Below are 11146 nucleotides of genomic sequence, written 5' to 3' on the forward strand. Positions count from 1 at the left end.
ATATCTCTGTACAACTATAATGCAATAAGAAGGGTGTTCAACAAAAACGGTTAACCAGTGTTATCAAAAAATGGAGGGAGTTTGAATCGAACGACTCAGGACCTCTCATTCAAATTAACACCTTTTGTCAAAATAAGGGGGATTGGTTCGGTGTGAAACAAGTACACCCACACATATCATTATCATCCTAACAATGTCCACTAAACATGTAGATGATAATGACAGAGGATTGCTCAATGATGACACCAGACAACATGTCGGAGGACTAGACAGACAATGCATTGCCATCATAGAGGCTTTGTCATACTATGTTGCCACTTCATTTAAAGGCAACCAACAACAACAACAACAGTCTAGCTGTATTGAGGACTTGTTGTGTCCACTTGGAACACCTCGTCCCGTCCATCTTTTGCTTTCTGGAAGGTCAGGACTTGGCAAGTCGTTATTGATACAAACCATACTTGGTCAATTCAAAGCTCGACAGATATTAGACTTTGTAATTGTCAACTCATCACATTGTTATAAAGAGAGTATGTAGATTTGTTGTTGTCAATGATGATGATGATGACACATCCAGGATTCCTCTAACACTCAAACCCTAGATGACGGTGACACTGAGCGATACCTATCATCGATTATACTAGGAAGACGTCGCTCTCACTTTGATAAACCATTCGTTCTTGTATTCGAAGAGGTGGACTCAATCTCTGTTAGACGACAATCTTCAGGCCTTTATGGACGTATGTAAACAACTGCTGATTCTACTGCTGCTACTGCTGCTGTAGATGATATGATGATCTGACACTTAATGGTTGTATGCATTAGAGATTGAACAAAGAGTATCCTCTCATTTGTTGGACCTTCTTAGACAAAACAGTCACGCTGAGCATCCAATCTTTATCGTTGGTGTCACCAGTAGAATAGATACACTGGACGACGACTTCTTCCAATGTGGGCACTTTGATTCTGTGATCAACCTACCCATCCCTTTGCCCATCGATCGACAACACATTTTGGCAGTGATGATCAAGCGATACGCCAACTACTCTACGAACATGGATCATTATGATCAACTCATTGTTGACCTGGCCAGTTGCACACATGGCTATGTTGGCGCTGACCTGCAGAATCTATGCAATGAGGCAGCCACTCTGGCTATAACAGGCTCAGACTCTTGTCAATTGTCCACATCCATTGTTACAATTGATCACTTTAGACGAACGTTTGCTTCAATCAAACCATCGATTCTCAAAGAGTTCAAGTTCACCTTTGAGCGCATTGGATTCCAGGACATTGGTGGATTGGATGATATCGTGGCCAAGATAAGGACAACCGTACTACTTCCTATTATGAATCCAGAACCACTGATACGCATTGGAGCAGCGCCACCGTCTGGTATACTGCTCTTTGGTCCACCTGGAAATGGAAAGTCACTGATAGCACGTGCTATCGCATCTAGCTCACCAAACGTCAACTTTATATCCATTCAATCGACGGATATCATCAGTCCAGTGGTTGGTGAAAGTGAGAAGAATCTCACTCGACTGTTCCGTGTTGTTCGAGAGAGTGCACCATGCGTACTCTTCCTTGACCAGGTTGAGGTATTGGCCAAGAAGCGTGGCTACGATACAAGTTCAGAACAATCTGCCGATAGATTGTTGTCTTGTCTACTGATTGAAATGGATGGATTTGCTGGATCATCGACCAATGGTGGTGGTGCCAGCTCGATTATATTGGCAGCAACAACAAGACTTGACATGCTGGACCCAACAATCCTACGTCCAGGTCGGTTTGACTACCATCTAGAGGTTCCACTGCCGAATGACACTGGTCGTATTGATATCCTTGGCAAGTTAACCAAACAGATGCCATTGTCCTCCGATGTTGACCTGGTTCAATTGTCGAGCTTGACCAGTGGACTGTGTGGTGCAGATCTCAACAACCTATGCAAAGAGGCAGCACTCATAGCCCTAAGACACAACATCAATAGCAAAGACATAACAATGAGTAATTTCTTGGAGGCTTTGCGCGCCACCCGACAACAGGGTTGAATTAAAGTGTGTGAGGGAAGTTCAATGTTTTTAATATTTAATTTTAATTAATTTCTAATTTTTCAGACTTTAGAGTTCAAGTGAAAACGCAATCATATTCAATTCCTCTCTGATTCTTTATTAATAACCTATCTCTTCTCTCTCTCTCTATTATTATTATTATCCTCTTGACACTACAGTTTAAACTTCACAAATGAAGAGTTAGTATCTTTATAATATAGCATCGGTACTGGAAGTTCAGTGGTTTGACTCACGTGACTAACTTTGAATGTCATTGCTACAGATAACTACAGTGACGATGAGAGCGACAGAGTTGAAGAGGACACTCATGACCATGCATCACCAGAAACAACAACAACAACTACTACTACAACAACAACAGCGGATGATGTAGTGGAGCAGAGGCAATCAAAGAAACGTTCAAATGACGATATCAACAACAACTACAATGAGGAGAATGGCGAGGCAGAAGACATCGTTGAGAAGGATGCTGATTTCGTAGACTCTAGTGAAGAGGACGAAGATGGTGAGGATGAATACCAATATGATGACTTTGTCGTGGGTAACTCTGGCGACGAGGGTGATGATGACATCCAGGATGACGATGACAAGAGCGATGAAGAGGAGGACCCTGAGGAGGCCGCCAAGCGTAGAGAAGCAAGACGTATCCGTAGAGAAGAGAAGAGACGTCTTCATGCCATGAAGAAGAGCAAGAAGAACAGACTTCACAGACTGAAGAAACTAAAGTCTAATGGTGATGGTAAGTGTTGGTGATTTCTGGATGTGATATCATATCTTTCTCTCTTTCTAACTCAATACCTTTTTAAAAACACAGACATAGAGGAGAAATCACCAAGTCACGAGGGACATATTGACGATGACATTGAACAGGATCGAGCTATGATCTTTGACGAGTCAGAGGATGATTTTGTCGTCGACGCCAATGATCGTCCCATCCGACGAAAGTCTGGACGTGGTACACCTTCCAAGAGCTATGGAGGAATCTTTGGTGATGACGATGAGGAGATGCTCGTCGATGACAAACCCAAGGATACTCTCTCGCTTATTAGGGAGCAGTACGAGCCCTCTTTGTTGGAGGAGAAGCACTTCACCGACGCCGATGAGGAGATCAGAAAGAAGAACGTACCCGAGAGGATGCAGCTTAGGAAGTGTACCCAGTTCCTTAGCGACAGACAGACCTATGAGGAGGCAGAATGGATCTACGACATGTCATTTGATATCAAGGAGAGCAAGGACTCAATGATGATCGAGACTATTGCAACCATTCTCAAGTTCTTCCAACGCGAGATGCTAGAGGTACCTTTTGTCTATGCCTACAGGAAGGACGTCTTTGAGCCCCAGTTCAGACTTCAGGATCTGTGGACAATATACGACTTGGACGAGAAGTGGGCACATCTGATAGCATCAAAGAAATCATTGGAGCAGTTCATCACGGCCAATCCAAACCTCGAACAATATCAACAGACGCTGCGCGAATGCAAGTTGGAGGAGGGAATAACCGATCTCTATGACCTCTTCCAGATGATCAATGGTCCCGACTTCAAAGCACAACAACAACGTTCAGATGACCAACCAAAGCCAAAGCGTGCAATCAAGAGGGATCTCTACACGATCTATACCAAGGACGGACTGGGCAAGTTTCTTCCGCACTACGGTATCACTCCACAAGAGTTTGGCATCAACCTGATGGACAACTACATGACGAGAATCCCAACCGATCACTCTGAAGACCCGTCTACCACTGCGCTCAAGTACATCTGTATTGAGGCTGACGATATGGGAGAAGTGCTCCGTGCCACTCGTTATCTTATGGCACATGACATTGGATTCGACCCAAACGTACGACAGTCCATCAGAGGCATCTATAGAAGGTACGCCTTTATCACCACGACGCCAACCAGTGTCGGCCAGAAGGAGATCGATGCATTCCATCCATACATCACTGTCAAGTCCATCCACGAGAAGCCCTGTCACATGTTTGATGACACCCAGTTCCTCCTTATTCTCAAGGCAGAGCGCGAGGGATTCATCAAGGCCAAGGTTGGTGTGCCCGAGCATGTTCACAACAACGTTATCCTGCCAGAGATGGAGGGTCTCTTCCTAAGCGATGGCACCAGCGCCATTGCACAGCAGTGGAACGCAGAAAGAAAGATGGTCCTCAGAGAGTCGTTGACAGGGTTCTTGTATCCCGTGTTTGAAAAGGAGCTCAGAAACAAGCTACTCACAGAGGCAAGCAACCGCGTGGCCTTTGAATGCGCAAGAAGGCTTGAGGAGAAGCTACGTGTTGCCCCCTGGCAACCCAACCAAGACGAAGATGAGGACGACGACTATGACTATGGAAAGAAACGACTGTTCCACGTCATGTCCTTCTGCAACGGCAGCGAGAAGATACCTACAATGTGCGCCGTGCTCGACTCTGAGTCTGAGATTGTGACACACTCAAAGATGGACTTCCTCTGTGATCGGGTTGGCGAAACCACCATCAAGGACAAGAAACAGGACGATGTCTCAAGGCTGACTGACCTGATGAGCGAATACCAACCAAGATTGATTCTGGTGTCAGCAACCGAGATGGTATCCAAACGTCTTCTGGACGAGATTCGCGAACTAGTTGGCCGTCTATCAAACGATGGTACACTCAAACGTATGCCAGCCATCCAATTTGCCAATCCAGAGATCGGTCTATCCGAACAGAACTCTGCAAGATATGCCGATGAGTTCAAAGAGTACCCACCAGTGTTGAAGCATGCCATTGCTATCGCCAGATGTGCTCTGGACCCCATGACAGAGTACTCCAATCTTTGCACAGACAGCAATGAGATCCTGTATCTGAAGCTGCATCCCCTTCAAGATATGATTGGCAAAGACTATCTCCTGAAGCTCCTTCACCGATGCTTTGTCAATGTGGTCAACGCCGTTGGTGTGGATATCAACAGGATGATCCGACACAAGTTCACCTCGTCTCCACTGCAGTTCGTCTCTGGCCTTGGTTCAAGGAAAGCTCAAGCTCTACTGAATGCATCGATGGCGGTCATCAAGAGAGGAAAGACAATGTCTTCTCGACAGGCGATTGAAAAGATCTTTAGCAACCAGGACATTGTATATAGGAATTGTATAGGCTTCATCCAGATCAGAGAGAAGTATTTCGGTGACGAAGACATGAACCCTCTGGATGATACCAGAGTGCATCCGGAGGACTATCTTAGTGCTTACAAGATTGCTGCCGATGCACTGGACAAGACCGTCGACCAGGACTTCTTCCGAGAAGATACTCTCATCTTTGGTTATGTCCGTGACGTCATGAGGAAGCCCAAGAAGCTCGAGTCTATCGATCTGGATGCCTTTGCCGACCTTCTCGAGAGTCGTCAGAACACTCAAAAGAAGAAGTTGCTCTATGCCATCAAGAGTGAACTGACCTCCCCGTTTGCCGACATTCGCACGCCATACCTTCCACCATCACAAGCTCAGATCTTCTCTTGGCTGACCGGTGAGACTGACCAGACACTTCGAGTGGGAACTATGGTATCCGTTACCACGTTTAGGAACGACGTCATTATGGGTGTCAGAGTACGTTTGGACAATGGTCTTGAGGGCACTATTCCCCCAGAGTATATTAGCGAAAGCAATGATGTCAAGTCGATGCCACGTGGAGTCACGCTCAACTGTCGGGTCGTTTCAGTGGAGAAGGATAGGTTCCATGTCACACTCAGCAACAAACAGTCTGACATGCAGAACTCCAAGTGGGAGGACATAATCTTCAACGAGCTGAAACACGGCGGACAGAACCCATACCTCGTACTGGACGATTCACACAGCCGCCAGCAACAATCATTGGTGGCAGAGAAGAAGCGTCAGTCTGTGCCCGCTCGTGCAAAGAAGGTGAAGAGAGTGGTCGTCCATCCATTGTGGCACTCGTTCACTTGTGCCGAAGCTGAGAGCCATCTCAAGGACAAGCCCGTTGGTGAGGCAATCCTTCGTCCAAGCAGTCGTGGTTTTGATCACATAACTGTTACATTCAAGTTCTGGGACAACATCATTATACATCACGATATCAAGGAGAAGGACAAGCCAAATCCAGTCAGCTTGGGCAAATCATTCTACATTGGTGATACCAGATACGACAGTTTGGATGAGATCCTGAGCAGACACGTTGAGTATCTTATCAACAACCTCAACAATGTGCAGAGTCACAAGTACTGGAGGAGCGGTACCCAGCAACAGATCGATGATCAGATCAAGAGGGACAAGCAGAGATATCCCAAGTCAATACCCTATGCATTCGGTATCAACCAAACGCATCCTGGCTACTTGATCCTCTACCACGTACCAAATACCAATCCCCGACACGAGCACATCTTGATCAAGGACGATGGATATGAAATGAGGAAGAAGACATTTGCCACAATTGACGAGTTAATCAAGTACTTCAAGCAAAACTACTCCCAGATACTCTCACAGAGTGCCAGACCCTCGGGCTCCACAACGACAACATCCTCCTCAAATCAATCCAGTAGAATGCTGCCATCCAACAAGCCAGATTTGCAACAACAACATCAGCAACATCAACAATATCAGCCACAGCAGCAGTACCATTCACAACAACAACAACAACATACGAGACCTCAGTACTCCACCAACTATCAACCACAGCATCAACCTCCTCCAATGGTGCACTCTAATCAACCTTATATCCAACAGCAGCAGCAAATACCAGCACGTTCTCAATACCCACAACAACAACACTACCAGCAACCAATGCAGCAGCAGCAACAGCCACAGTCCTATAATCAACAACAAACTTGGAGAGGACCTCAGCAGGCCCAACCACAGGGAATGTATCAACCTCCACCACAGAGTCAATACATGAATCCTTACAGTCAGCCCTTTGATCAGTACAACCCACAACAAGGTTATCCTCCTCCTACTCAACACCAACCACCCATTGGCGTTCCCTTTGGCCAACAACAACCGCATCACCACCAACAACAAGAGTGGGAATAATAAACACTCAAGTATTCAATCAATCAATGTGTTTGTTTGTGTGTGTATTTTGTATGTGTGTGTGTTTATTGGTCTATAAGAGATGAGAAATGTCATCTGGTACGATAATAATAATCAATCACATAATAGTAATAATAATAATAATAATAATAATAATATTTTCCAAATGGGCAATAGATTAAGCCAACTTGCTAGAGATAGGATATATTTGTGCAAAAGATCAAATGATAGAAGTGATCTAAACCTCTCATCATGTGGATTAAACCGAGTACCTCGTCGGATACAAAGGTTTAGAAGAACTTTGACCAAGTTGAACGTAGGAAAGAACTTCCTTAGTGAGTTCAACAAATATATCGAAAGGTTCTACGTTTTGGAGACTCTGATTGCCGATTCAAATGAACTTAAGATCATATGGCCAGGTCTTTCCCAACTTCAATATCTCAAACATCTGGATGTATCAAATAATCTACTCACAATGGCACCTTCCTACTTAAACTCTCTGATACATCTCAATATTTCCTACAACTCTATCCAATCATTTCCAAATGGCATCCAACTTCCTGTCCTAGAGGAACTCCTCTATTCGCACAATCGAGTCTCCCTCTTCCCTACACCAATCTTGGAACTATCACATCTTCATATGTTGGATATGAGTGGAAACCAATTGGCATATATACCTGATGAGATTAGTCAACTAGCCGGAACTTTACGGCATTTGGATATCTCAGATAATCAATTCACTTCATTCCCCCCATCTGTTGCCACCCTGATTGGACTTCGTTCTTTGCGACTAGCAGGCAATAATCTTGGAACTCTATCTCCATCTTTTACTAGCCTCGTTGCCCTGGAAATTTTGGACCTTCACCAATGTTCATTGATTTCCTTTGATTTCGACCTGGGCAACTTAGAGAACCTGACCGAGTTGTCTCTTTCAGAGAACAGACTGTTGGAACTCAGTATAACTACTTCCAACAGCCTAGGACTTTTAAAGAAGATGAAGAACCTAGATCTCAGCTCGAACCAGCTTACAACTATCCCCAAACAAGTTGGATGGCTCACCAATCTCCGTCGACTTAACTTGAGTCAAAACCAGTTGACCAGAGTCCCTGGTGAACTGTCTCTCCTCAATCCCTCAATCGATATTATCCTGGTACCAAACCCTCTAGAGTACCCTTTCTGTGAGTGGATCAAGGATGGAATGCCCCTCTTCCTCCAGAGCATTAGACCAATGATGAAGTGTTATGGCCCGAACTGCTATGTTAGTGGTCTGGAGAAATCATTGAGCGCCAACGCACCCAATCAATTCTTTATTCATTCAATTGATTATGCAGGAGTTCCCAGAGTCAGTGGAGGTGATATCTTTGATGTAAAGATGATTCTGGACGGTTCAGAGTCACCGGATCTAAGTGGAGCAAACACCAACTCTTCAAGAGCCTCCACCTCCTTCTACAAGGACATTGTCTGCATTGTTAAAGACAACTTTAAGGCTCAAAAGACAGCCACCTACTCAGTCTTTTTTAATTCCCCCCAGACTGGTTCCTATGCGATACATATATCATCTGATGGATGCCCTATTACAGGATCTCCATTTTCTCTCGAATTAGTTTAATACAAACGCTCGAGTCTCTCAATAAACTTGAACTCTTGTGTGAGCACCTGGCTCGTTGTCCTCGCAGACTCTCTTGGCAATCAACTCGACTCTCGTTCCCAGCACGAATGATATGTTTTTTGACATGTCTATAGATAACAGTAGTCGAATAAATAGGAATAATCTCGGTGGTCCCTACTTGAACTTCATTGCACCAAACACAGCCGGCCTGGAATGGGGCCTCATCATCCAAGATATCAATAACTGCATGGTGTGGGCATACTGCCCCCATTGACCTCGATTCCCCTAGTCCCAGGAAGCTATATTGACTTCACCTCCAAGTCCAACAACAAATTGGTACTCGACGGCTTCATCACAAACAGTCGACAATACCTGTTCCTAAGGAACAATGCTCTGGTCTTTTACTTGGCTAATCCTAATCCGGGAGGATGGGTCCCAGTCTCCTCCTACTCAATGTCGATTCCAACACAAGTTGACGCCCTGGGCAAGGACGCCAGCGGTAATGTCTGCCTACTTAAAGCTGGTGCCTGCTATGCAAGGTTGAAACCTGTTCTAACGGACATTGCCTACATGGTTATGAGTCCTCCCAACGCCATACACAATGGTGTATTTGTGAGGAACAAACTAGGTGATCAAAGCATTAAACATCTTAGACCAAACACAGTGGATATTGCCACCATCCGATGAATAAATCATGCCATGGCACATTGGCAACCTTTTCTATGGTCAACGAGGGCATCGCAGTGGACACGAACGCATAGATAGAGGCTGGCAGATGGCAACTGGCAGCTAACAGTGAAGGCTGACTGGCAATTCCACCTGATGATTTATTGATCCTGAAGGTCTAAGGTATGGTTCGCGACGTTTTTATGCTGGGTTGGCCAGACGCGAGTACAATGCTCTGAGTTCGCCCTTGTGAGAGCACAATAGCATCAAGGTCACCTTATCGATTCTTCTTATTTGGTAGTTGGCGTCTGTGCCGAGCATCAAGTGGATCGTGGTGGCTAGTGTTGCATTTTTGAGCAGCCTTGTTACCATCTTGGAGACCAGCCTGTCGCACTCATTGGCGTCAGGCGAAGGGAATTGGCCGCGTCTCCTAAAAGTGAGTGCGACGCCAAGGACCTTCAATGGCATGCTGATCGGAGCGAATTCTTCCGGAGAGCGCAAAGAATGGAGGTGCACCTCTTCGATTGATGGATATCTTGTCAGCAGTCCGTCCACAGACACATAGAAAGTTGACTCCAATCTTAGGCACCTGATGAATGGGGGAAGCAGAATCTCTGAGTGGGGTCGCAGGGATCGCGGGTCGAACGTCAGGTCAGTGAGTGACAGCAAGCTGTCACGTGCAAGAGTGTGCCAGGGCAGGTTGCCAGACTTTAGCCTCATAAGTGTTTGGGGCAAGGGATCGAGGGGAACCGTGAGGTGCTCAATGGGAGTGCTGTCGAGGCTGAGACTGGTGAGAGATTGGGGAAGAAGGTTGAGCCTGATGTCTCTTATGGATGTTTGACGCAGCTCCAGGCAGGTGATTGATTGGGGCAGAGAACCAGGTAGCAATCGATCCTGTTTTCCTTTGTTGATTGACAGTTTGGTGAGCGATGGCGGCAATGATCCTGCAGGAATGGACTCAATGCAGCGGAGGAATGTCAGGTCCTTGATGGAGGCCGGCAGAGCACCGGCTGGCGAATGGCCCAGTCGAAGATCAAGGTCTTGAGTGAAGTGGGAAACGCGTTAGGCCGAAAGTCGGTGAAGACGGTCGAATTATCTTCACCATCACCGTCTGCTCCAGCAGCATCCGCCACTCCATAGTATTTGTCAATGAGAGATAGGTGTGTGATCGAGTTGGGCAGCAACCCTGGCTCGATATCTTGATTGGTCATGTAAAGCTCCAGTCGAGTGAGTGAGCCTGGGAGATGGAGCGAGCCAAGCGGTTTGCCACTGTGTAGGACGAGTGTGCTAAGTGTCGACGGCCAGGAGCCAGCCACCACGCTAGATGCACCAGTGGTCAGTCTGGTGAGGGAGCTGGGAAGTATGCCCGGCCGCACAGGGAGCGCAGTGCTGCCCAGCGAGAGATCCGTGATTGAGTGAGGAAGCACACCAGGCCGCAGTATTCTGTGCAGGTTGAAAGTCTCCTCGAATGAAAGTCGCGTGATTGTCGGTGGGATGTCGCCTGGCTGCAGGGGGTGCCTTTGGCTTCGATGTGAATGTGAGCTGTGTCGGGGAAAGGCCATCGGGCACATGACCAGGCGTGCTCCAGCGCAGCTCTGACAGACGCCAGCGTCTGCCAAGGAGGTCATAGTAGCGTCTGCACGTGAGACTGAGGACTGCCACGTCAATGTCATCCGTAAGAAACGGTGGCAGAAGCTTGACGATAACAAAATCGCTCAGGCCCATTAGCCCCTCTGGTGTTGCGTGGGGCGGCAATGCAGGACTTAAGGGTTGCACTACGTCATCCGACGGGATGATG

General features: G+C 46.5%; 3 protein-coding genes across 3 annotated transcripts; 2 read left to right on the forward strand and 1 right to left on the reverse strand.

The window, feature by feature from the left end:
• Positions 1-193: 193 nt before the first annotated feature.
• SAMD00019534_038790 (hypothetical protein) lies at positions 194-7073 on the forward strand (the record flags this gene model as incomplete). The annotated part of the gene is made up of 5 exons (XM_012904771.1): positions 194-530; positions 603-740; positions 826-2007; positions 2434-2811; positions 2887-7073. 5 exons carry the CDS (start codon positions 194-196, stop codon positions 7071-7073), a joined length of 6222 nt encoding a protein of 2073 aa, XP_012760225.1.
• A 166-nt stretch (positions 7074-7239) lies between these two features.
• SAMD00019534_038800 (hypothetical protein) lies at positions 7240-8679 on the forward strand (the record flags this gene model as incomplete). The annotated part of the gene is made up of 1 exon (XM_012904772.1): positions 7240-8679. A coding segment is annotated over one exon (1440 nt), but the record flags the coding sequence as incomplete, so codon positions are not given.
• Positions 8680-9549: 870 nt separating this feature from the next.
• Positions 9550-10068, reverse strand: SAMD00019534_038810 (hypothetical protein; the record flags this gene model as incomplete). Its single annotated transcript, XM_012904773.1, has 1 exon — positions 9550-10068. The coding sequence occupies one exon, from the start codon at positions 10066-10068 to the stop codon at positions 9550-9552; it is 519 nt and encodes a 172-aa protein (XP_012760227.1).
• Between the last annotated feature and the right edge of the window lie 1078 nt (positions 10069-11146).

The sequence above is a fragment of the Acytostelium subglobosum genome (assembly GCF_000787575.1).
Source record: "Acytostelium subglobosum LB1 DNA, scaffold: scaffold6, whole genome shotgun sequence".
NCBI lineage: Eukaryota > Evosea > Eumycetozoa > Acytosteliales > Acytosteliaceae > Acytostelium > Acytostelium subglobosum.